General features: G+C 41.5%; 1 protein-coding gene across 1 annotated transcript; it reads right to left on the reverse strand.

Moving 5' to 3' along the window:
* Window positions 1-4,184: 4,184 nt before the first annotated feature.
* Window positions 4,185-27,138, reverse strand: CKAP2L (cytoskeleton associated protein 2 like). The gene is made up of 9 exons (XM_040224224.1): window positions 27,035-27,138; window positions 24,776-24,842; window positions 22,827-22,878; window positions 20,522-21,762; window positions 17,134-17,341; window positions 12,408-12,563; window positions 8,347-8,410; window positions 6,762-6,951; window positions 4,185-5,345 (listed from the first exon to the last, which is right to left on the reverse strand). Exons 1-9 carry the CDS (start codon window positions 27,063-27,065, stop codon window positions 5,120-5,122), a joined length of 2,235 nt encoding a protein of 744 aa, XP_040080158.1. The 5' UTR covers window positions 27,066-27,138; the 3' UTR covers window positions 4,185-5,119.
* Window positions 27,139-27,421: the final 283 nt, after the last annotated feature.

The raw sequence follows: 27,421 nt of genomic DNA on the forward strand, positions 1-27,421 counted from the left end.
TAAAGACTAGAGGAAGTGAGGAAGGCTAAACAGCTTTGGATTAGAACTCTGCTCAACTCCTAGGAAGTCATCTGTATTTCTATCTGGGGGTTGTTCATTTGATGCAGTGGTTTTTGTTTTTTTTTTATTTCTTCTGTGTGTGTGTGTGTGTGTTTTAAAAAAACATTATATCGGGACTTCTCTGGTCGTCCAGTGGTTAAGACTCCACCTTTCAATGGAGGCATGACATATGGGAACTAAGATTCCATATGTCATGCAGCAACTAAGCTCATGTGCTGAAACTAGCATCGACATATATATGCTATCATGTGTAAATATTAATAGATAGCTAGTGGGAACCTGCTGTATAGCACAGGGAGCTCAGCTTGATTCTCTGTGATAACTCGGTGATGACCTAGAGAGGTGGGATCAAGTCAGCCACTGTTTCCCCATCTATTTCCCATGAAGTGATGGGACTGGATGCCATGATCTTCGTTTTCTGAATGTTGAGCTTTAAGCCAACATTTTCACTCTCTACTTTCATCAAGAGGCTCTTTAGTTCTTCTTCACTTTCTGCCATAAGGGTGGTGTCATCTGCATATCTGAGGTTATTGATATTTCTCCCAGCAATCTTGATTCTAGCTTGTGCTTCATCCAGCCCAGTGTTTCTCATGATGTACTCTGCATATAAGTTAAATAAACAAGGTGACAATGTACAGCCTTGATGTATCCCTTTTCCTATTTGGAACCAGTCTGTTGTTTCATGTCCAGTTCTAACTGTTGCTTCCTGACCTGCATACAGGTTTCTCAAGAGTCAGGTCAGGTGGTCTGGTATTCCCATCTCTTTCAGAATTTTCCACAGTTTATTGTGATCCACACAGTCAAAGGCTTTGGCATAGTCAATGTTTTTCTGGAACTCTCTTGCTTTTTCGATGATCCAGTGGATGTTGGCAATTTGATCTCTGGTTCCTCTGCCTTTTCTAACACCAGCTTGAACATCTGGAAGTTCATGATTCACGTATTGCTGAAGCCTGGCTTGGAGAATTGTGTGAGTACAACTGTGTGGTAGTTTGAGCATTCTTTGGCACTGCCTTTCTTTGGGATTGGAATGAAAACTGACCTTTTCCAGTCCTGTGGCCACTGCTGAGTTTTCCAAATTTACTGACATGTTGAGTGCAGCACTTTCACAACATGATCTTTTAGGATTTGAAATAGCTCAACTGGAATTCTATCACCTCCAGTAGCTTTGTTCATAGTGATGCTTCCTAAGGCCCGCTTGAGTTCACATTCCAGGATGTCTGGTTCTAGGTGAGTGATCACACCATCATGATTATCTGGGTCATGAAGATCTTTCTTGTACAGTTCTTCTGTGTATTCTTGCCACCTCTTCTTAATATCTTCTGCTTCTGTTAGGTCCATACCATTTTTGTCCTTTATTGAGCCCATCTTTGCATGAAATGTTCCCTTGGTATCTCTAATTTTCTTGAAGAGATCTCTAGTCTTTCCCATTCTATTGTTTTCCTCTATTTCTTTCCATTGATCACTGAGGAAGGCTTTCTCATCTCTCTTTGCTATTCTTTGGAGCTCTGCATTCAAGTGGGTATATCTTTCCTTTTCTCCTTTGCTTTTGGCTTCTCTTCTTTTCACAGCTATTTGTAAGGCTTCCTCGGACAGCCATTTTGCTTTTTTGCATTTCTTTTTCTTGGTCTTGATCCCCGTCTCCTGTACAATGTCACAAACCTCCATCCACAGTTCATCAGGCACTCTATCAAATCTAGTCCCTTAAATCTATTTCTCACTTCCACTGTATAATCATAAGGGATTTGATTTAGGTCATACCTGAATGGTCTAGTGGTTTTCCCTACTTTCTTCAATTTAAGTTTAAATTTGGCAATAAGGAGTTCATGATCTGAGCCACAGTCAGCTCCCGGTCTTGTTTTTGCTGACTGTGTAGAGCTTCTCCATCTTTGGCTGCAAAGAATATAATCAATCTGATTTTGGTGTTGGCCATCTGGTGATGTCCATGTGTAGAGTCTTTTCTTGTGTTGTTGGAATAGAGTGTTTGCTATGACCAGTGCATTCTCTTGGCAAAACTCTGTTAGCTTTTGCCTGCTGCTGCTACTGATGCTAAGTCGCTTCAGTCGTGTCTGACTCTGTGTGACCCCAGAGACAGCAGCCCACCAGGCTCCCCCGTCCCTGAGATTCTCCAGGCAAGAACACTGGAGCGGGTTGCCATCTCCTTCTCCAATGCATGAAAGTGAAAAGTGAAAGTGAAGTTGCTCAGTCGTGTCCGACTCCTAGCGACCCCATGGACTACAGCCTACCAGCCTCCTCCGTCCATGGGATTTGCCAGGGAAGAGTACTGGAGTGGGTTGCCATTGCCTTCTCCAATTAAAAAACAAAAAAGAGAATCGCTTGTCTCATATTGGAAAGTACAGGGTTTGGCTGGCTCTGGGCTTTAGCCCGGGGATCAAATGATGTCACTGGATGTCACACTTTCTCCAGCTCTCAGGCTTATTCCATTTTGGTGCCATTCTCAGGTAGGTTTTTTCCCCATGGGTTTAGTAGATTTACAGATTCCCATCCTATTTCTTTGGTAACTCTACAGGAAAAGTCTCACTGGTTTTGTGTGAAACACAACCCCATCATCCAGTCAATGTTATTAGCCAAGAGATACTGGGTGCTGGTCGGCCTGACCTGGGTCATATGCTCTGGTGGGTAGTCCATTCCTCTTAAGCTACAGACTGTGCACAGGAAACAGGTGGTCCTCAGGAAATTAGGGTGCTCTTTTTAAAAGATAGTTATCTATTTTTATTTGGTTGCTCCAGGTCTTAGTTGTGGTATGTAGGATCTAATTCCCTAACCAGGGATGAAACCCAGGACCTCTGTATTGGGAGTGTGGAGTCTTAACTGCTGGACCACCAGGGAAGTCTCTAGGGTGTTCTTATTAGGACTTCATGTCCGGCAGGCACAGTGGATGTCTTTTATAGTAGGAGCAACTGGTACCTAGTAAACAGTAATAACCGTCATACCTTCTCCCTTCCTTTTCTTCTGGTTCCCAGGCATTCTGCACCTGATGTCAGCACATAACCCTCCCTATTTATCTTCAATACTCACACTCCCCTCTCCTAAGTTGTCCCTACACATTAGACTTAATTCTGTTTAAAGCCTGTATCTCCACTACAATTCCCTGTGAATCTTCCTGCCAAGTGATTAAGAGCCTGCCTTCTTTCCTTCCCACCTGCTCTGGTTTCTAGGAACAGTTATTTACTGAACAAGAGGGTTACTGAGAACCTACAAAGAGCTTCAGAATCAGGGTGTAGTTTTCTGCAGCTGCTGTATCATCCACTATCATTTCCACATCCTTTTAGATCTTGAAGATGCTACTTAGTCTAATCAGGCTGTTTAAAACCTCTAATTTGTCAGTTTGAAAACTACACATTACTAGATGCCAATAATTCATCCTGTATTGTCAGAACCCAGAATGGTACCGAGACATCCTGCTAAGAACTGGCAACGGTGAAGCTGCTCTTTTGAGAACCAGGAGGGATGTGGTTGACTCTTGCTGTCTGCTGATTTTGAATATTTGATTTCTCCCAGTCCCATTTTCAGCTTCTGTGCCTTCTAAGCATTATTTGGCCTCACAGATCAAGGGAGTCTGTCTATCAGGGGAGGAAAGGGCTGGCTGCATGGATTCCTGCATTTTTGTTGTGGTGACAGTCTATTTCTCATCGAGAGTTAGTCTATTAGCTTCAGGGTTTTATAGCTCAGTTTTATGAATCTTGTTTTTATAAATCTTAGAGATGGCTCTGCTTGGTGGGAACATCCGCATCTTGGGTGAGGCTAGGGGTCAGATCAAGATGAGTTCTCCAGGGTAGTGGGTGTTCCCTGTGAGGCCTACTGGTGTATCCCAGTTGAAGTTGTTCAGTCGCTAAGTTGTGTCTGACCGTTTGGGTCCCCATGGACTATAGCCTGCCAGGCTCCATTGTTCATGGGATTTCCCAGGCAAGAATATTGGAGTGAGTTGCCATTTCTTCCTCCAGGAGATTTTGACTCAGGGATAGAACCCAAGTCTCCTACTTGTCAGGGAGATTCTTTACCACTGAGCTATCTGGGAAACCACTGTTTCCACAGACACACCCTTAATTGTCTAGGTCAAGCTACCATCACAGTTTACTGTAATAAATAAGATAAATAAGCAGGAGTGAACAAAGGTTAATTTTTTTAAAAGATAATATAAATATTAAGAAAACAAATCTAAAATACATCGACTAGGTCCTTCTATGCATTATATTTACACAGTGATTCTGATTGGGAAAGGCAAATGGGGAGTCTTTGGGGCTTAGGTGGTCTTCTCAGGCCAGATGTCCCCTACAGAGCATAGAACTGAAGAGGCAAGGGTCCTCTCCCTACTGCTCTCTGCTGCTCCCTTTTGCTTTTATCTGAAGCATTTCTGAATAATAAATGCAAACTAGGTTTTGAACATAAAAAACTTAATGACCACCCCAATTCAGGATTGTGTATCATTACAGGAAACCAGACACAGAGAGGATGGGAATTACCCCTCATCTCCAGGGATCTGTGAGGGAAGTCAAAGATCACACAGAGAAGTCATTTGTGATCTCTGAGCCAAGGAATGGCTGATGTAAACTCATCAGCTAAATGAGGGCATTTGACCAGATGGTGGGTTACATTCCATCTAAGTGGGGAAGGCCAGTGTCTACGCTCAGGGCTTTTGGGCTGCGAGGACCTGCCCTCTCTGCTAGGGTGGATGCAGGAAGTAAAGTCTATTATATTGTGGATCTGACCTCCTGATATAAAAAGTAACTATGGTGGGATTAAGGTAGGTCAATAAAATTCAAAAATTTTCTGTACTTGTGTGATAAACTAATTTTCAAAAGTTGGAAATTTATGTATGCTGTAAAACTGTGGCCAACTCCAGTCGTAAATAACCAGACTTTCCTGCAGGGATATAAGATTTGAGAGTCGGTCCCGGTGAATTACTTTTCAAGTTCCAGGGGCCCAGGGCCTGCATCCACAATGCCTTCGCATTGTAGTCTCTCCCAGGTCTCCTGGGTAAGTGCATTTCTTGTCTCATGGAGGCTCTGAAATGTCTCTTAAAAAAGAAAGCACTGAGAAATTATGATTCAGAGACTTGAAACCCTAATGTTACAGGCAAAGCCTCATTTTTGCGGAATATAAAGTACTCGGTCTCTTCTACTTCTAAGAGCTCGTTGAGAGAAGCCACCACGAGGTCGTGTTCCTGCAGCATTTCCGGGTAGCGGGACACGGCTCGTTCGATCCTGGCTGAACGCCTCACGGGTGTGATCAGCTTCATGTCCTGCACCTCTGGCATCCCATTTATTCTAAGAGAGCAAGAGGTACATTTAAAACCCTGTAACTCCTTTCAAAATTCTACTTATTATTTTCTTCTTATTCTCTAATAAAACATGAGAGAATTTCAATGTTGGCTGATACAAGAGATATGTCTAGGGCAGCTCTCATCCTAAGATGGACATTCCCTGAGTGTTAGAATAAACTGGGTGGACTCCACCATCTGTTCTCAGATGGTGTCAGCAGAGGGATTTCATTGAATGAAGTGCTAAGTGTGGTTTTGTTTGAAGTCAACTACTTGGCAGTTGGTGTTTGTTTATTCCATAAACTTCCACAGAGTTGACATCCTTTGGGGAAATTGGGCCTAACACCAAAAAAGGCTGGACTAAAGAATTCAAAGACACTTTCTAGCTTTGACAGTAAAATCCAAAAACATCTTTTAAGATGGTGGACCAAACCACAGATGGAGACTGGAGCAAATTGGGCATCTTGCTGGTAAGGGCTTTAATGCATTCCTGTAATAGCCTGAAAGATAAGCTGCAGAGACTTTCCACAGAGTGAATCCTGGCCACAGGATACAAAATCACAGATTACATTAGTCTTATAAAACTCATGGCCAGTCTGCTGAAAATGCTCCTAAAAATTCCCGAGCCAGTGAGAGGTGGCTTTCACACCAGCAGCTTAACTTCACCCACCCATGAGCGGAGTATAGTGGGGAAATGACACATCTGAGATAGGTGTTTAGAGTGGAAGAAGCCAAGCCGTGCTCCCCAGGAAAGTAAGACAAAGAACTGTGGTCTTGGTGCTTTTGTTTGAAATTTTCCTTTCGAGAGCATGAACAATGACATTGATACCCTGACACAGTTCCTTAAATTATTATGGATTCTTTCTTAAACTTCCACTTGTTTCAAAACCAGACACTTGATACATGAGCAGCCTCTAACTAGTACAGTCCTGACCGCCCTCCTTGTTCTTACAGGCTATCCACGGCCCATTCCTTCCCATAGCTCCAGAGGTTGCCTTTGCTTAGCAATTAGTGCAGCACCCGACTCCTGACCCCCAGGAAAGGTGGATGGGATCTGCCATTGCAGGACAAATGAGGGTGAAGGGGGAGGACTGATTTCAGGAGGGAGGGGTGACTCCACTCCAACAGCCCTCCTGAGTCTGGCAGCTCCTTCCTCACAGGAAGGTCAGATCTCCTTGGAGGTGCTGTGTCTGGGGCGGTGGGGGTGTGTGTACAGAGAAAGGACTGTCTCCCTGGCATGGGCTCCACCCCTCCCCTCCCCCTCTTTCCCTTAACACCAAAGATCGATTAGATCACCTAGTCCTCATATGAGGCAGGAAGTATTCATGTCACTAATCTGCTGGTATTCTGGATCTTTGGAGGAGAAGCTGACAATTGGACTTAATTTAGACCTGCGAACACAAAAGCTTTACAGTGTGCTTACCGAGGGATTGGGGCGATCTGTAATTTGATACCAGGATGACCGTCCTGTTCTGACTTTGTTATTTGGGGTGTTACTGACATCTGTTCGCTCTCTTTTGGGGAAAGGCAAGATGCTCCAGATTCCGTCTTCTTGGCCAGCTCTTCTACTGATGTTATATTAGTTTCAGCAACTAAGGAGTTAGAGGTAATTCCTATGTATATAAGGTCAAAAGGAAAGACTTAGCAATTTAATACTGAAGCTAAAAAATCAATAAAGTGAAACAGGAATATCTCCATGACTTCTTAGTGATCCTTACGGATTCCACATGCTAAATAAAGTGTAACTGATTTGGAGTGGGACTTACAGCTAGTTTTTCCCACTAAGCTTTGTAGTAACACCCTGCTGCATTAAACCTTCTCCTAACCAGTCCTCCACACAACCTTTGGGCCTGTGAGAATGGATCCCTGCTACCCTTTCAACACTCTGAATACATCCCCAGTCACTTATTCAGTCTGGAGGGAGCTCCCCTAGTGACTAACCATTGACCTCTTACCCTCATTTCACACCTTGGGTCAATTCTCCTAACTCATTAGGGTTAACCCATTTGACCTTCTGATCCCCTCCAACCCAGGGATGAACATATGGCTCTCACCTTGGACGTAGATGTAAATGTCTTGTGTTAACACAATGTGCATCATAGCCTAACCAGCACAGCAACCAAAATGAAGGGAAGGAAATTTGACTGAGACAGATAGATATACTGTGGCTGGAGGCCGAGACCCCAAGAGAGGCCAACATGTGGAAAAGGCATGAATTCCTGTCTCTCTCTCTCTCTTTTAATTCTTTAAAGAGCACTGCCATAAATTATAAACAAATATCTGAATTATAGCATCGTTCTCAGTAAGAGTACCATTGAGTATATATATACTACAACCTTATTCCTAAAAGTAATGGGTTAGTTGGCTATAATTCCACATGGCTTGATTGTTCCCCAAAGTTCAATCTACTCTTAACGGAAAAAGATTTGTCACCTTTTAAGATTATAAAAGTAATCCATTTTATTTTCTCAAGGTGTCTTCCCCCTAACCCTGTTCATATCACAAATATAATTATATATAATGTGCCACTCGCTTTATTTGGCACATTTTTCATAGAAGAGTTCTCTAAAGGTTCTGGCCAATGACAGCAACAGTGAACTCTGAGAAATGATTCCTGAGATGGAGATGTTTTAAAGGTGGAACATGAACTTGGACGCATCCGGGTTGGTGGGCATGTAACAACTAAACACATAACTTAAACTAAAGCACCTCTCCTCTCTGGCTCAGTCTCTCCTGGTAAAGAGACTCTTGTCTTCTCTCCAGGGAAGCAAGTCACCCTGGTCTAGGATGCTCTGGTGGAAACCTTTGTTTGGAGTTGGAGCAGTATACCTACTTGTAATAACAGAAATCAATCAGCTGATGATGAAAGCTGAAAGGTCCACACCAGGGAAACCAAGAAGCGAGAGGCATTTCAGGGAACTTAAAATTCTTCTTTCCCTATATGTGTTCCTCAGTGACCTTTACTTGAGTAGCTAGAGGGAATGAATTTAAATACAAAATAGCAGTACCTTCTGTGGTTCTGTTTCGGTCTTGCAAAATATTAAGGACAACTTCCCGCAACTCTTGTATTGGCTAGAAGGAAGAAAATACACAAATGGTATATTAAAAACATTCATGGAAAAAATGATCCAAGGAATTTATGATGTTGTTTAACATCAAATAGACTTTTTATAACAAGAATGTTTCCCTTTTTAATCTCTTGTCTAACTATAAGTAACATTTAAAAGGCTTCAGTTTTAGCTTTACAGGAAAAATAAAGGAAGAGAAAAAATATTGGTTAAATGCTGGCATGCTTGACTTTAATGAAGAGATGAATTTATGGAACGTTGTCTGTAATAAAATTTCTTTTTTAAGTTTAATTTTTAAAAATTTCTTTAAATCAAATTAGGTTTCTTATTGACTGACATGAAATGATCCCATCAAAGACGTATTCCCATATAAAGACTCTAATCCAAAGATATATAACTAAGCTATACAGAAAATCTGATATATGTTTTCAGTGTTGTCTTAACTGAATTTTTGTTTTTATCATGAAAGTCATATATGTCTATAAAGACAACTGAACAATAGGTCAAAGTTAAAGGGAAAACTACCCATAATCCCATCATTTAAATATAACCTTTAGTTATCATTTTAGACAATTTCCCCCCAGCTTTTCCTTTAATTCTTTTATTTGGTAACATAATATAAAAAACATTAAACTAAAAGCTATCACAGAAAAGTAATTTTCTGATAAAATTATCTGAGATAGTCTTCCTTTTTTTCCCCCCTTCCTTTTTAAAGTATGTAAACGATGCCATGAAACAGAACATCATTAACGAACTGTACTTTCTCATAGGAACACAGTATTTGGTGGCTGGTCTTCCTGATCTGGGACCCTGTATCAAATAAATAACAGATATAAACTGAAAATAGAGCATAAAAGCAAAGCTGTCTATACATTTTTACAAAAGCTAAAATGCTTAAGAGCTAAATGCTTAAGGAAATGGGAATAAATGTACAGAATACATGGCAAAGCGTCTTAATTATATAAAACACTCATTAAGTATATATTTTCACAAGCTTCTAGTTAAAGATGATAGATTGAGTACACAAATATACCTAATCCCTCTTGAAACTCTTCTGAAATGATTTTAAAAGGGGGTTAAAAGGAGGCAATAGCCACAGAGAATAGAAGAAATAGCAATAAGAATGTAGAAGGAAGAGGTAACCAGCTTGACCAACGAAAGAGTCAAATTCTATGCTGGCAGTTTAGCTGAGAAACAATCTGATTCAACCCCAAAGCCTCTGAAAGGCTCAGGAATTGCTGGAGGGCTCTAGAGCATCTGTCAAAGAGCAGTCACACCTGGGAACTGCCTGGCAGTCCAGGGATTAGGACTTGGTGTTTTCACTGCCAGGCCTGGATTCCATCCCTGGTCAGGGAAGATCCCCAAAGCTGGTGGTTGGCCAATCAGTCAATAAAAACCATCAGACCTCCAAATCCACCCTGCATCCCTGAACTCCATGCAGACTGGTAGCTGTGTCCCACCCACCTTCATCCCAACAGAGCACCAGGCACATATGCTCCAAGTCTCTGGATGATATCATGTAAGACTGAGGGTGGGAGTGTCTGCTGAAAAAAGGGATAAATGAAAGTTTCCATGCTGAAGGTTGAGACTCCCAGCTCCCTTTTCTCCAATAAAGGGGAACTGGTAGCCTGGTTCCTGGTTCTTGGGAAGGAGGATAAATGAGCCTTCTTCAGAGAATATGACCAGCCTTAGAGGAAAGATCAGAAGGTACTGAAACTGGGGGTTCCACAATCAGCTGACTCAGCCAGATCTCAGCCACTCTATGGTAAAGCCTCATCTGTGACCAGTTTTTAATAAGTTTTTAAAACCCACTTCATACACATACAAATGGTCCAGTTTCACCAGCATCTAAGTAAAGCCTCTAATGAACAATAGAGAATACAACCAAACAAACACCCAACTCTTCCTTCAAAAAAAAGGAGATGAGAGAAGAAAAAGCATTAGAGAAGAATCAGGCAGTGCAGGAAGAAAAGGTAACTTGATAGTTCTGGTAAGAGGAGATCCCAGAATGACAACTGATAAAGATGGGGGTGAAGGACCACCAGTTGGCCACTCACCGCAACCAGAGAAAGCCCGGCAGTGCAGCAGTGAAGACCTAGCATAGCACCCTCCCAAAAAAGAATAATAACCTGAGGAAAAGAAATCAATAGAATGTAATGTTTTGAAAGTATTGAAAAGTATAGATAATTATAGAAGAGTTTGGAAATACTAAGCAAAGGGAAAACAAGAAAATAATTTCAGGAAAATTAGAAAACCATACTTAAAAGGCAAAGTAACCATAGTATGTACTACATGGATCAGTGTATACTTCTCACCTATTTATGACAATGTGAGCACTGGACAGTGATCAGAATGTCTGTATGATTCTAATGGAAATATGGAGGACAGTGAAGTCTACTGGGGTGATGGGGTGTCTGTGTGTGTGCTGAGGATCTGTGAAGGTGTGTGAAAAAGTGGGTTAGATCCTCATCCTGCAGAGTTGGAAGTCTACAAATCATGTCTAAAGGGAAAAATCAAGAAGTAGTAATATTAGCACATTATCTGAAATTATCAAGGTAACAAAATACTCAGTTTGCTGTCAGTGGGAAATGGGAGGGGAAGGAAATAGGCCTTATGGTATAGGCTTTATCAAACTATTTATTTAAACTATGACCATGTAAAACTCTGATTTTGAACAATCATGGAAAAGGTATGGTAGAACATACAATGACATAGAAAGTGATATTATAGGGAAAAGAGTTTTAAAACTATTTGATGGAGTCTTTGTTAAATTCTATAGAGACAGTGGTTTTACTAGGTTTTAGAATTACAAGTTATTTCATGAAATGGCTCTGAATGATTGATCTATGGATATTGATGTATTGGATTTAATATATTTGTTAGGTTCTTTATGGTGAGGTATGAATTTCTTAAGTATTGGATATTGATGTTATATTATAATTTTCTATGCTATTGCTTTCCATAAGTGCACATTTCTGCAATGAGTTTTAAGTGAGACATATTCTATTGACACCACCCTTATGGCAGAAAGTGAAGAGGAACTAAAAAGCCTCTTGATGAAAGTGAAAGAGGAGAGTGAAAAAGTTGGCTTAAAGCTCAACATTCAGAAAACGAAGATCATAGCATCCAGTCCCAGCACTTCATGGCAAATAGATGGGGCAACAGTGGAAACAGTGTCAGACTTTATTTTTTTCGGCTCCAAAATCACTGCAGATGGTGAGTGCAGCCATGAAATTAAAAGACGCTTACTCCTTGGAAGGAAAGTTATGACCAACCTAGATAGCATATTCAAAAGCAGAGACATTACTGTGCCAACAAAGGTCCATCTAGTCAAGGCTATGGTTTTTGCAGTAGTCATGTATGGATGTGAGAGTGGGACAGTGAAGAAAGCTGAGCTCCAAAGAATTGATGCTTTTGAACTGTGGTATTGGAGAAGACTCTTGAGAGTCCCTTGGATTGCAAGGAGATCCAACAGTCCATCCTAAAGGAGATCAGTTCTGGGTGTTCATTGGAAGGACTGATGCTAAAGCTGAAACTCCAATAGTTTGGCCACCTCATGAGAAGGGTTGACTCATTGGAAAAGCCCCTAATGCTGGGAAGGATTGGGGCCAGGAGGAGAAGGGGATGACAGAGGATTAGATGGCTGGATGGCATCATGGACTCAATGGACATGGGTTTGGGTAGACTCCAGGAGTTGGTGATGGAGAGGGAGGTGTGCTGTGATTCATGGGGTCGCAAAGAGTCGGAAATTACTGAGCAACTGAACGGATTCACTTGACAAGAAAGTGACTCTATTTGTTTACATGTGACACTATTTTCTAGAAAATAAATATTTAAATTAAAATGTTCACAAAGGACATAATGTACTTCATATTTTACATATAACTTTATGAAGTAAATTAGAACATTTAACATTATATTATATAACTGCCATTTTGCAAACAGAGAACTCATATGAAAGAGGAGTTTTAAGAAGTCACCCATTCAAGACAGATACTTACTGTAGCCCCACTTCTAATGGCCTCTTCGTAGAGTCCAATAACATCAAAGGTGCCTTTGCTTGCCAACAACTTTGCTTTGCAGATCCAAAATTTAGCAAATTTTTCAGCCTTAGGAATACTGGACAAAATGGCAAATACTTCATTAGAAAGTACACCCTGGAAAAAAGTAAAGTACCCAGAGGTAATTGTTACTTGCTGTTATTTTCACATCTCCTAATACTTACCATAGCAGGTATGCAGAAATCAGTGTGATAAGTATTTTTTTTAATTAAAAATATTCAATTTTACTGAAGTAGTTTATATAATGAACCTATTTAAATAGTTTTGAAGAGTTTTTGCACTGATCATTAAATTTTAAGAGTTAAGAGACCAAATAGAAAAATGTTTATCATAGCTCAAAGTAAGAAATTGTTCTGTTTATGCAAAACCCAAACCAAACCAAACCCTAGAGCAATCCACCTTCCATGTATTCTTTACATAGTCATAATAACATAAACATTGAATAGTGACCAGAATTTCTGCTTAACTTACAGAAGCATAAGGATGCATAGGTGTGAAAGGGTCATGGATGTACATGTGTATGTGTTGGGGATCCATGAACGTATATGTGTGTGTGTGTGTGTCAGTCATTCAGTCGTGTCTAACTCTTTGCAGGTATATATAAAGAAGGTTAAATCACATACAAAGGAACTTTATAATGGCTTCATACATTTGGACCCTTTCTGCCGTGTACCAAGAACAGTGCAGTGACATGGACTAGAAGGAAAATGGGAGCTACTATGCTCAGAAATCCAGGTAGTAGCACACTGAACCAAGTAGCACCTCCTACTCTTGCTGAGATGGGAAAGACACAGGGGTAAGCTCCCAGTCAAGAATCACTAATGTTTGAGGAAACCACACTGCATGAAAGAGGCATAAAACTCAACAACCAGAAGAATGAACACTGGTTCAAATAGCTGAGGGTGCAAAGAGGAATAAATTTTAAGAGTGTTGTAGTCAATACCTTCAGAGTGATAAAATACTACCATCATAAAACTAGAATCAATGTTATGAAAAAGAATCAATAGATGGGCAGAACAGTGGCACTGTTGAAGAATACATCAGTGAGCTGAAAATCCAGCTGTGGAATTCTTCCAGAACCCAGTGAAACAGAACAAAGAAATCAAGTATATAAAAGAGTTCTGGAGGACACATCTATACTCTATATTAGATATATTTATTAGATACATCTATATTGGATATATTCCAATATCCATGTAATAGAATTTCTTCAAAGACACAGAGAAAGAACAAAGCTGAATATGCATTGCAGTTATAGAAGAAAATTCCCAAGGACTGAACAGAGAAACAAATGTTCAGACTGCAAGATCCCCAGAGAGCTAAGCAAGATGGATAAAAAAAGACCCATACTTAGAAAACCAAGGATAAAAAGAAAATCTTAAATTCTTCCAGAGAGGGGAAAAAAAACAAGATTACCTACAGAGGAATGAGAGATTGACACGAGACTTTAATAAATCAACAATTCCAGATGCAAGAAAGAAAACGAAACAGTAACTTTCAAATCTTGCAGGAAAAACCATCTGAATTTAGAAATTTCCCCCAGTCAAACTATGAATCCAACATGAGGGTGAAATGATGACATTTTTAGAAGCATAGCAACTCAGAAAGTTTACCATTCAAAAACCATAAAGTTATTAGCGAATGAACTTTAGAATTCAACTGGAAGACTTGAAACAAAAATAGCCACAAGAAGAATATGATATATAGTTGCACACCATGTTTGAACTCATACTTAGCACCTTCTTTTGTGATTTCAATTTATATGCTTTCTTTATGAAATGAAAACTGGATCAAACAAAGGCATGAAGAAAAATAAACCAAAAAATACTGCGTGTAAACTGAATTACTAAACAAAGTGGCAGAAATAAAGTTAAACATATATGTAATTACAATAAATGTACATGGGCTAAATGCACTTTTTAAAAGCAGAGAGTTTTCCATATTTTGTTAGAGAAATTAAACTATGAATTCATATGAGACATATCTTTAAAAATAGATAAGGAAAGATTTATCAAACAAATTGTAACAACAACAAAGCAGGTGTGTGGGGCCCAACGTGGGAAACCTTAAAAAGAAAAAAAAAAGAGGGCTAGCTTTTGCGGTTGGAAACTAAGATGGCGTCAGGCAGAAGAGATAGGGGCGTGGTCTATGTTAAAGTTTTTGATTGGCTCTCTTGACTTCCGTATAGGTGGACAGTGCGTGGTCACCATAGACTCCTGTTAAGTGCATGACGACTTGACCTTTAACGTGATTGGTACAACTATGTGCATATTATAATCTGACCTTTAACGTGATTGGTGCAACTACAGCATATTATAATTTGACCTTTAGCGTGATTGGTGCAACTATGGGAGGTCCCTTGCAGAACCCCCTTGCTTGCCTATATAATCCAAGAGTTTGTGGCAATAAAATGGAACTGCTCAGACGGAACCCTTTTTGCGTCTGACGGTGTCTCGCTGGCTGAGGGGCTGGCTTGGCAGACAGCAGGCTCACCTCTCCTCGGGACCCCTCGGCTTTACTGAGGGAAGTTCTACTGCCTCTCTCTTTCTGCGGGGCCCCCCCCCCCCCCGCACAGGTGTGGAAAGGTTAATATCAGACAAAAGAAAAATCAAAGCAAGTCATGAATCTTTCTGCACTTAACAACATAACTTTGAAAAACAGAAAGTAAACACTGATAGAAGGACAAAGTGACATTATGAAATCACAGTGCCAGTAAAAGATTTTGGTATATTTTTTTCAGAGAGAAAAAAAAAAAAAAAACGAACAAAAAAATAATTGTGCTATTTAAAATTTCTAAGTTTGATCTAATGGATATCCATGTAGAATTTTCTATTCAACAGAGAATACATATACTTTTCAAACACACTTGGAACATTCACTGAGGCTGATCAGACATTAAGATCAGAAAGAAAATTTCAACAAATTCCATCAAGCAGAACACACATAGGCTACATTCACCAACCACAATGCAGTAAAATTAAAAACTGACAGATAGGTAGCCAGAAAAACAAAAACAAACAAAAAAACCAGTCACCAACAAAACCAACTGCATATCTGGAAGTTAAAAGATACTCTTTTAAGGTAACTTCTGGGTTGAAGACCTCAAAATGGAAATATCCAACTAGCAACAAACGAGAACGTGTTAGTTATTGAGCTTCAGTGTCTTAGCTCTAAACCCACCTTTTATCTTCTTTGTTGTACAGAATTCTGTAAGTCTATAAATCACTTTCTGTTTTGACAGCAGTTCCTTGATGGGCTCAGCCAGTGTGGGGCAGTAGAGGAAGGCTGCAGGCTGGAGAAGAGAGGGGACTTCCTCTTTCTCGTTTGCTTTTATCACCCCAATAACGGTCCTTCACTCTGGAAGCAGCAGTTGGTTCTAGCCTCTACCTGTTTTACCCTGGCATGCACAGATCCTGCCTCACTGTGCTCCTTCAGAGGCAAAAGCCCCAACCGGAGAGTTAGCATCCTTTTCTCCAGGTCTGAATCCCAGCCCATAGGGCCCCTCCTGCAGCTCCTGTGGCGCCAGCATCCTTAGAGCTGGAGTCCCATTTACACCAGGGTTTGTCTCTCCCAGCTTCTAGGTTCTAACATCCCCAGCCTCTTTGTTCCCCTAGACCCAGTGGATGCTGCTAGCTGCTTTCTGCAGTTATTGCCACTGTTACCTGAGATTCACTCCTGCTGTCAGTTCTGTGTGTGGGACCCCTATCTCTGGTGATTCTTTTATCATTTCTGTGCACACAGGGTCACAAAGTACTTTACAGGCAGCATCTGTGTCTCTTTGTAATGTGTCCATAGAGTCAGAAGGGACTGGGCATTTTTGACCCCCAAGGGCAGCCATTACTCAATGACCATGGAATGACTAATGCCACAGTTTCCTTGCCCCGATCAGGACAGCTCTGAGAGATGAGACCAGCACTGTCTCTGGAGCTCCCAGGTGGGACTGTGCCGCAGCGACCCTCCATGAACTCTGCTTGAGACCATGCCTTGCCTGCCTTCTTTCCCCTCCTGGTCCCACATCCCCAACTCCCCTCCCCGTTGTCCCTTGGAGCCTCTTCCTAGTAAACTACTTCCACACAAATTCTCCTCTTACGGTCTGCTTCCAGGAAACTCACATTAAGACACTGAAAGTGATCTTCATATTACATTCTTTCTACTGAGATTGCTTGTGTTTCTGTTTTCCTGACTTGACTCTTAACTGATATGAAACATTACCTAGTCAGACCTGAAGGATAAGACCAAAGCTAAATTCGGAGGCTAGGCCTTGCCTTTTGACTATAGCTTTACCTCCAAATGTCAAATGTGAACTCTTTGGACCTTAATACACAAAGAAGGCAAAGTTCTTTTTGGATCATTCTGGATCCAGACTGCTTGGGTTAATTTCCCAACTTCTCTGGGCCTCAGCTTCATTTATAAAGTGAATATAGTAATAGTTGTTATGATAATTGTATGAGATAATATAAGTGAAGTGCTTAGAACAGTACCTGGCGTACCAGGAGCCATTATTTAAGTATGTATCATTATTATCATTACTATCACTCCTCCCTGTTCAAAGGAGTAGCTAAATTTCTGCTTAGACAGAGGTTGTCTCCCCGAAACTATACTTAATAAAAGTGTTTAAAAACCTTAAGACTTGGCAAAGCTTTGGAAGATTATCATTCTCACTCACCCTTTCAATGAGCTGCAGACATTCTGTCAGAGTGTTGTTAATTTTATTGGACAGTTCAAGTTGTGCTTTCTTTTCTTCCTCTTCTTTTTCCATACTCTTCCAGAATGAAATATTCATTTCCTCTATTATTTTTCTTTTTGTTTTAAGCTCCATAGGAGGCCGTTTATAGATTTTCCCCTTAGATTTCCGCCATTCTTCTAATTGTTTCCTGTTATACAATTAAAACAGGGAACGGGTTTAGGGTTTTTTTCCGGTACATGGTTAAGATTCTAAAGTACGACGGGCATAGATTAGCACTGCATACCTTCAACTGCAAAGTTGGGAGAATGTTTTAAAAACAATTTACTATTTGCTTCGGAGGCACTGGTTGCTCCCTCCCTTCAGAAGGTAGATGCCAGATGGAGTACTAGGATTACAACATGTGGTTAGCATCTCCATCTTCAAATTCCTTAATTTCCTGATTGTTATTCAGTTGCTAAGTCACGTCTGACTCTTTGTGACCCAGACTGCAGCATGCCAGGCTTCTGAGTCCTTCTCTATCTCAATAATTCCCTGAAAATTTTTATTTCACCTGTATACTACTTCTGACAATTGCTTTCTTAAGACATCCCTCCATCTTCAAGATCACTAATTCAGCACTCCATTTCTCTTCTCATAAGCTCTATATCTGCCATTCAATCAGATGAACCAAACCTATATTCTGCACTCAGTAGGATCTTGGCCACTCAAAGTGACCCACTTGGCCCAGTTCCTTAACCCTCTCCTCATGACATGGGACCCCTGCTTCCCCTAACAAGGGCAATAATTTCAGGGCTCTTTTCTTAGGTGGCTAGTCTCCGATGGCACCAAGTCCCAGGCCATACCTTCCCCATACCGTTCCCACTCTGCACTCGTGCTTTGAGGCAGTCCACAGACGACTGTTGGGGGTGGCACCAAAACATGAGGACCCAAGCATCTGCGTGTAGGCCCTTCAGCTTCTCTAAATCACAACTACACTTTTATGACTCACAAATGTACATTTTAGCCCAGATCATTCCCTAGGGCCCCAAATTTTGCAAATCCCTCTACCTAACTGATATCTGTTACTTGATGTCTGGCAGGTATTTAAAATTTAGTATCGTCCAAAACAAAGCTCTTGATTTTCATCTCTAAATCTTTTCCCAAAGAGCCTTCCCTACATTGGTAAATACTCTCCCAACTTACCCAGCTGCTAGGGCCTAAAACTAGGAGTTGTCATGAGCAGTCCTTTCTTTCCTCACATCTGACACATCATCATATAGTCAGTACCGCTTCTGTCTCTACTGCTACCATTCCTGGTCCAGTGCACCGTCGCCTTCTGCCTGGAATGCTGCAGCAAGCCTCCTAAGTCACCTCCTTGCTTCCACACTAATCCTTTTCAAATTTATCCTGTGCACAGCTGCTGGTGATCTTTATACCATAAACCAGAGTCACTGCCAGAAACTTCTCATGGCTCTTGGTGGGTATAAAATTCAAAATGTTCTCCATGACCAGAGGTGCAGAGCAACGTGCCCCTTGCCTACTCCAGACTCATGTCTCACCACTCTCCTGCTCAATCCCTGCCATCCAGGAGCCCTGGCTTCCTTCCAGTAACCTGACCCAAGCTCATTCCTGTCTCAGGGCCTTGTATTATCAATCTTTGGTCCTCTACTCAAATGATACCTCCTTGAAGGGGTAATTTTCTGTAATTAATCTTATTTAATCAACGTGTTGATTTTCTATTAATATCTTCTGCACTGGAATGCAAGGTCTGTGAAGATGGAAACCTTGGATGGCTTAGTGCCTACCATGGTGTTTGGAACACATTGTTTAATTACTGTAAAATTCACCTTTTCTGGCACACAGTTCTGTGCATGTCGACAAATGCATGAATATCATGTCACCATGACTACAATCAAGATATAACACCCTTAAAGATTCCCTGATGTTTCTTGGTGGTCAGCCATGCCACCCATGTCCAGCTCCCAGCAATCACGGATCTGTTTGCTATCCTTATCATTTTGCTTTTGCCAGAAAATCAACAACTATTAATGCTCTTAGAACTTGCCTTTTCTAAAGTCAACTCATTCCCAGGACTTGAAAGCCACAGATTTATTATTCCAGTACTTTCCATATACACACCAGAAAAAAACCATTCCCTAAGAGTAGACTGCGACTGTGTGCACACCACTGTATCTCTGTGTCTGACACATGGTAGGTGCTGAAGGAACACTCCAGGGATGAGTGCAGATCTGTTCCCTCTACAGACGCCTCCTCTCTTGGTCATCAGTGCTGGCCAGTTGTAATCAGACTATCTTGTGATCCACTGTAGGTTACGTGGTCTAGACTGGAGCTCCAGGGTAGGGAGCCTGGCCTCCTTGTTCACCAGCTCCAGGTCTTTGCATTCAGTTTTCTCTCTGTTAAGACTTGTCTTTCTTCTGGTCACTGTCCTTTTCCCAGCCCAGTTGTCACTGTTGAAAGTACATTCCCTGACCCCTCTATCTAAAAAATCATCCCGGCCTGCCTCTCTCAACCACCTCACCCTGAATCAAGTTGTTTATTTTCCGTTTCTTCAGGGGGCAGAGAGCTTGTCAGTTGTGTTCAGGGCTGTATTAGAAAATAAATCCTGCCCTCACTTCACTCTGCTACACCTTTTTAGCTACCATCTTATTTTATGTGGTCCTTTCGCCCTTGTCAGGAATCTCCTTATTTTCTACTCCAACCAAGTGTACCGAGGTGCTTCTGGGATGTTCACCACATCGTGAGACTATATATGGTCCTGTGCAGAAAGTGTATGAAGTCCTTTAGCTCAGTTTCAAGCATCACCTATGTTAATGCCTGAGGTCCTGATTTCTACCATCTGAACTCTATGTGAACTGCTTACTTCTCTCTGCTTCAGTTTACTTTCCAAAACTTGGCCTGCTCAGACTCATAGAAGTTTCCTGCTCCTTCTTCCCTGATAACCCTTCTGGCTTTACACACTAGCTGGCTTGATGAGGGATTACCATCTCTGCACTTCCTATCTATGCAAGTTCACTACTCTGGCTCCTCCCACCCTGCCTCTGTTCCGTCCTGTCATGCACTTCCTGCATGAATAGTCTACCTCTGCAACCCCTACTTCTTGGTCAACTATTTTGCTTGAATTTCTTTTTAAAAAAAAATTAAAAGAAAAATAAAAAATAAATTATTTCAAGCATACAGAAGATTACAGAGAACAATCTCCACCCAGTTCTATCAAGTCTTAATATTTGCTTTGAAGTTTTAAGAGTTATAGCTAAAAATTACCCAGGAGCCATTATTTATGACCCATTTCCTGACTTTAGCACTCCTGATAGTCAATTTGCCTAGCCATCTTAATTTGCAAAACTCTGGAATTTATTAAATAAAGTACCTTCGATCCTCTGCTGCGATCTTCTTACATGGATTAGTTTGGGCCCCATTTGGGACTTCTCTTCCACTTATGGTTGGGCCACCAGCTTGAGTCCGGGGAGCTGTCTTGTTTAGAAAACAGTTCTGGGGAGGAGCGCTTTTGAACTTGGAGTCCAGAGTCCGTGCTCTTTGTTGACAGCTTTCGTTGCATTTATTCCCAGTGGTTCCATTTGCTCTTATGCTAGGGGTGCTTGGAATGACGGAGTTAAAGCTGCCAACAGTCAAATTTGGCCTTTGGCTTATGGCTTTTGATTTCTGCAGAGCATGTGATGTCTGAGGTCTACAACAAGCCTGAGTAGGTTTATGATCTTGCTTAATGTTTGGATGTCTGTGGTTACATCCTCCTTGAAGCACACTGGGGTGTGTACTGGGTTTGCTGTGTTTTACTTTCTGCTCAGTAACAGTGTATGACTGTAACTTAGTTTCATTTGGTCTTTCATACTTACTTCTATTAACCTTTATAGACTTTATGTCCTTAACCACTGTTTTCTTTGTGGCTTGAGTCCTATTAAGTGTCTGGACAAAGTGAGAAGGGAGGGTTTTGGGGGGTTTTCCCCCTGCTTTTATAAGGTCTGCTCCTCTAGAGAGTTTCTGAGACTTCCCTGGTGGAACCCTGATTTGTGTTTCTTTAACAAATGGTTTAATAACTCTCTCTTTCAGAGCAGCACTGTTCACTGAGCTTTTGCCCAAGACTTCTCTAGTAGGAACCAAACTGCTTTTGGTTTGATTAGTTTGGGGCTTGTTTATGGTCCAGGATTCAGGATTTGGCTTCCTTTCTGAGTCTGGTAAGTCTTGGGGCAAGTTCTCTTTATTCATCTCTTTTAGACAGCCACCTAGGGATTCATTTTCAACATGGGTATTGTCCACAGGGTCTGTACCTTTAGCAGTTCTTTGATCTGTTACCTGCTGCTTTGTAGTTTTCATTTTTTGTATATTAAGTGATCCCATGGTTTCTCTTGTCTGCTTTCCATCAGTGGACGATCCAAATCCATGCAGTTGTTGACTATTGCCAGGAGGCTTACCATCTGGGTTAGAAGAAACACTTTCTGAAGTGAGCCTTTTGCCTAGTTTTGGTGGCTCCAACTTTGGCCTCTGGGACCTGGTGATATTGGCAGGTCTGGACGGCAGTTTAATGCTGATGGATCTTGTAGTTTTGACAGGCAAGGCAACATGGTTGGTAACATCCTTTTTGGGTCCAATAGTCTAAAAAGATAAATTAAAGGTAAAAACATTAGTCCATTGTTTTTAAAGTAAAAAAAAAAAACCAACTAGTTATTTTTTTGATAACTTAAGAAAATTGATCCTGACAAAACAAAGATTCACTAATAGATGACTTTTATAACTTGAGTTCCTATTAGAAATATATTAGAATTAATAGAATTCTAACAGAATTCTGCAGAGATGCAGTGAACACACAAAAATTGCTTTTTAACAAACAAGTACTTGCTGAGTACTCACTATGTCCCAATGAAGTATCCTTCCTGGAATTCCATAAAGATACAAACATAATAAACTTATGTTAGGGTACCTCCTGAGTTCCTCCTCATACCTTCGTTTTTTTTGTTTGTTTGTTTTGTTTTGTTTTGGTTGCATTGAGAGGCAAGTGGGATCTTAGTTCCCTGACTAGGGATCGAACTCATGTACCCAGCAGTGGAAGTGCGGAGTCTTAACCACTGGATCAGCAGGGAAGTCCCTTCCTTGTACTTTCTATTGCTACACTAATTCTCTTAAAACAATGCTGCCTTTGAAAGGTCAGAGTGTCACTCAAGGAGCACTCTCTCATCCTGGAGATTAGTGGTATGGAGTGGTGGGAGATGCTGGCAGGCCTGAGATACTTTGAGACAGCTCTGAATAAGCATCAAAAATCTCAGTAGAAAGTGAGTCATATCTGTGAAGATAGGACAGAGTTTTAAGGTTAGATTCTACATTATTCATAAGTAAATACTTCAGTCATGTGACTTAATTTTGAGTAAGAAAGGGAGGACTAGGTAGCAGAAAACTGAAAACTAGGGAGGGGTGTTTAGAATTAATATGGTAAATAACAGGAACAGGCCACTGAGGATGCTACAGCATCCACACTGAAAGCAATTACTTAGAAAGGAGAATTTGTCAGAGATTTATTGACTATCTAGGGAAAGATATGTCAGTGCTAGAGCTACGACTTTCTGTTTTTGGTTTGGTAATATGATGAGTAATTACTATGTAAGTTTTGTGAATGTGTAACCAGACCCACCTGGCATTAAGGGCAAAGACTAATTTTTACTTACAGATTTAGAAGGTGGAGGATTTGGGCAATTATTCTTGGCTTTTAGGTAAGGCCTAAAAAAGATGAAATAAGATTAATTCTTAGTACAGAAGAATCAGCAAGGCTTGGGAGTACAGTGATTAAAAATATTAAAAATTATTATGGTTATAATTTTAAATCATTAGAATTTCCATGTGGTTAAAAAATTCAAAAATTATAATTAATAAAAAGTTTCCTTTTCGTCCTACTATTCCACTCCTTGGCGACCATGACCATTCTTACCTATTTTTTTCTGTGATCCTTTTATAGATGTCCTATACATAGATACAATGTTCTAACAATATTAATAAAATATGTTTTCTTCACATCTGCATAGTCTTACTCATTTAAACATCATTCCCTGAACACTGCAATGTGCCAGGCACTAGAGATTCAATGCCAAATAAGTGCTTCTTTAAAACGCATGTTTGTTTTCTATGAGTCTGTTTCACAAATAAATTCATTCGTATTAAATCAGCTATACTTCAACTTAAAAAAACTTGTTTGTTTTTTAAGTGTCTTCAACTAGTTAATTTTTAGGCAAGGAAAGCAATATAAATAAAAGAACATAGAGGCACACATGAAAACCAGCTAGTAGACAGAAAACTTTAAAAAAAAAAAATAGAGGAGAATTTAGATTTAAACTTCACGGATCATAAACTGCCAAACAGGAACTTTGATGAAGACTTGATGTTTGTTTCTCTGGTCTTGGATGCACATCCCAGGAGGACAGGGACTGCTTTGTTTTGGTAAGCACCTTATCTCTAGAACCAAGAGTGATTGATACATTATAGGTATTAAGTAAATTGTTGAATAAATGAATTAAGTTTATTTATTTAATCAAGGAAATCAAGTCAAGTAAAAACTCAAAGTAAAAGAAGGCAAGAATATACAATGGAGAAAAGACAGCCTTTTAATAAGTGGTACTGGGAAAACTGGACAACTACATGTAAAAGAATGAAATTAGAACACTTCCTAACACTACACACAAAAATAAACTCAAAGGGACTTCCTTGGCGGTCCACTGGTTAAAACTCTGCGCGTCCAATGCAGGGGGCATGAGTACGATTCCTGGTTGGGGGAACCACGATCCCATATGCCATATGGCTCAGCCAAAAAAAGAAAAAGAAAAAACTCAAATGGATTAAAGATCTAAATTTAAGGCCAGAAACTAATAAACTCTTAGAGGAAAACAGAGGCAGAATACTCTTTGACATAAATTTCAACAAGATCCTTTTTGACCCACCTCCTGAAGTAATGGAAATAACAATAAACAAATGGGACCTAACTAAATTTAAAAGCTCTGGCACTGCAAGGGAAACTATAAACAAGATGAAAAACTCAAAGTAAAAAGAAGCTAAAACAAAGGCTGAAAGCTAACTTTGTAAAAATTTGTTTTCAACTAAAAATTTAGCAATATGTTGGGGAAAAAAACATATCAGTGCTAAGGTAAGCGTGGTGACACCATTGAGATGACAAGATGTCAACAAAAGAGAAAAGTGAGGCCGTCATATTCTGTTCACCTCCACAGTCAGTGCTAAAAGGAAGACCCAAGCACACTCTCAGGCTAGAGGATAGGGATGTGCAGTTTACAGTGGATGGATTACATAATTGTTTTTCATTTTAGAAAGCAGCACCAGGACCAGGACCATCCCTCTCCCAGCTAACAAAGCAGAGATGGGAGAAGCTTCCAGCATTGTAGATGCTACTGTAGACCCTTCTCTCTCACCTTGGGAGACTCACAATAATAATGCTTTAATCTTTGCCAACATTTTTATCACACCTGCACCAAAATGCTCTTTTTGAATAATCCTAGGATCCTAATGCAGTCTGAGCAGACTGCAAACAAAAGGGCTATGTTTTGGCAGCGCTTTAAATTGCCATTAGCAACCAGGCCAACAGAACTTGCATAACTGTGGGAAATAGACTCACTTGGTGTTTTGGCACTTCAGTTTTCCCTTGGCTGCTAGGTACTCCTGCAGCTTTCTCTGCCGCTCTTCTGCAAAACAGGCAAGCAAACAACAGAATTTTAGCTCAAGATTTTAACAAGCTCACTTATATTCTAAAAGAAGACACTTTTCTGTATTGATTTTGGCATTGGACCATAATGTTTTAAAGTCTCTAGCCCTACAGACTTGGCTCCAGGTTCACATCAACATTGACAATAAAATTTATGTCTCATTCTATGCTAAGCTCTTTACATTTACATTACTTCCTTTAATCTGCACAAAAATCCAATAAAGTATTTTACAGTCTGAAATTTAAACATGGATAAATGCTATACAGGGAATTTCCTGGTGGCTCAAGCAGTAGAGAATCTGCTTGCCAATGCAGGAGACCCTGGTTTGATCCCTGGGTCAGGAGGATCCCCTGGAGAAGGAAATGGCAACCCACTTCAGTATTCTTGCCTGGGAAATCCTATGGAGAGAGGAACTTGGCGGGCTATAGTCCATGAGGTCGCAAGAGTCCGACATGACTTAGCAATCAAACAACAACAAAATGGTATACAAAGCCAGATTTTGAAACCAGGTTTATTCAACCCAGAGCCCTTGCTCATAGCCACTGTTCTCAGCTACAACCTATCAAGCTCTGCATGAAGAAATGCTATTACTGGCCCGCCTGAGCTGGTGAGCTCACGGCTTGTTTTATTAATCCCTTCTGACAGGAATGATGAATTTTGCCCACAAACCCTTTCTTTTGGAACTAAGGACAAAATAGGCTAGGCTGGAGGTTCATCGCAAACATCTATCCATACAGTGACTTTCTTTCTAAGCAAGCCACCTGTGAGGGAATGAAAAGTTAATATTTCTCTCTTCGAGAAGTTTCACCCAGGTAGTGGTGATAAAAGTGGGTCAAAGAAAGAACTATGGGAGTCCAGAGGCAGGAACTGAGTGAGGGGAGCGGGCGATTGGAAAAGGCTAAAATTAAGTTGGTTGTGGTGCTGAAAAAGACCCTTGGGAGTCTCTTGGACATCAAGGAGGTCAAACCAGTCAATTCTAAGGGAAATCAACCCTGAATAATCACTGGAAGGACTGATGCTGAAGCTGAAGCTCCAATACTCTGGTCACCTGATGTGAAGAACCAACTCATTGGAAAAGACCCTGGTGCTGGGAAATACTGAAGGCAGGAGGAGAACTGAACCACAGAGGATGAGATGGTTGGATGGCAACATTGACTCAATAGACATGAGTTTGAGCAAACTCCAGGAGACAGTGAAGGACAGGGAAGCTTGGTGTGCTGCAGTCCATGGGGTCGCAAAGGGTCAGACATGCTTTATCGGCCAAACAAAAACAACAGCTATAGGGGGTGCAAAACAACTCAACCTCATTTAAACTGAGTTGCCCTGTGTTTTGATATCTGGTTCTGATCCTTCCCCAGGAGACAGCTGTGTTGAGAGAGCTGATGGAGCTGAGAGATGTGGCTAGAATCCCAGTTCTATGCTGTCTAGCCAGTTAGCAAAGCTTGCTGTTGCTGAGCAGGTAAAATGGGGCAGAAATGCCCATTTTTAAGGGCTGTTGTGTAAAATGCCTAGGACAGTGCCCGGGCCCTGGGAAACAGTCAACAGATATTGTTGCAGAAATTAACAAAACACTGTGCATTTTGGAGCAGGTGACAGGTATCTGAGCAGGAATATTTGAAAAGTCAACAAAGGGCTCCAGACACATGTAGGAAAGTCAGGGAGCCCAGGACCCTCAGCATCGATGCAGATTTAACCCATCAGCCTCCAGGGCGCGTGTGTTGCAAGAAGACCTCGGCGTCTGGGTGAGACCCGCCTTGACAGCTGTCACAGCCCGCTCGGGCGGGCGGCGTAGCCCCGAGGGCCACACCCCGGCTCCGCCTGAAGCCAAATCTGGGCCGCAGGAGCGCTTGGGTTTCCACTGGTTGTGCGATCTCGGGCAAGGACCCTCGGTTCTTTACCCAAACGAGGTGACAATGACAGCTTTTTGCAGAGCTGCTGCGGGACTCTTTGGGAAGGTGCCTGGGAGGCGTGGCCCCGCGCACAGCCTCCCAGCCCCCCAGCCCCGTTTTCTCACTGAGGCCAGGAGCGTGGGCTTGGGTCAGCCCCCGCAGAACCAAAAACGCCCACGGGGAGACAGAGGCAGGCAGGCAAGCGATCGGCTCACTTCCGCTCACTCGGGGTCCTCCCTTCGTCCCCGCCCGTAAGACACAGCTGCTGGAGGTCATACTCACCCGCAGCGGCGGAGAGTCCAGGCCGCACCATGATTCTCAAACAACAGTTTTTCTTCAAAGGCCGCGCCTGGAGAGAAAGCCTGGGCGCCGCGCTTGCGTCCGCTCTCATTGGCTCCCGTGGGTTTGAAATCTGCCAATCGGAAATAGGGGAGGGCGGGCCCAAAGGAAATTGACGCGTTTCGGTTGGCTCTACATGTCAAGCCCCACCCTGGGGCCATTTGATTGGAAGAATGTACAGGGAAAGGCCGTTGGCATTGAAGACGGCTGGTTGGGCAGGAGGCGGAACCCTCCCCACCCCTTTAAGGGTGAGGTTTCTGGGTTGCTGTACTTTCAGTTACGAGAAAGGTGGCCAGGACTGGCGACAGGGGCCTGCACCCGGGCCCCACA

Source organism: Oryx dammah, unplaced genomic scaffold, assembly GCF_014754425.2.
Source record: "Oryx dammah isolate SB20612 unplaced genomic scaffold, SCBI_Odam_1.1 HiC_scaffold_25, whole genome shotgun sequence".
In the NCBI taxonomy this organism is placed as follows: domain Eukaryota; kingdom Metazoa; phylum Chordata; class Mammalia; order Artiodactyla; family Bovidae; genus Oryx; species Oryx dammah.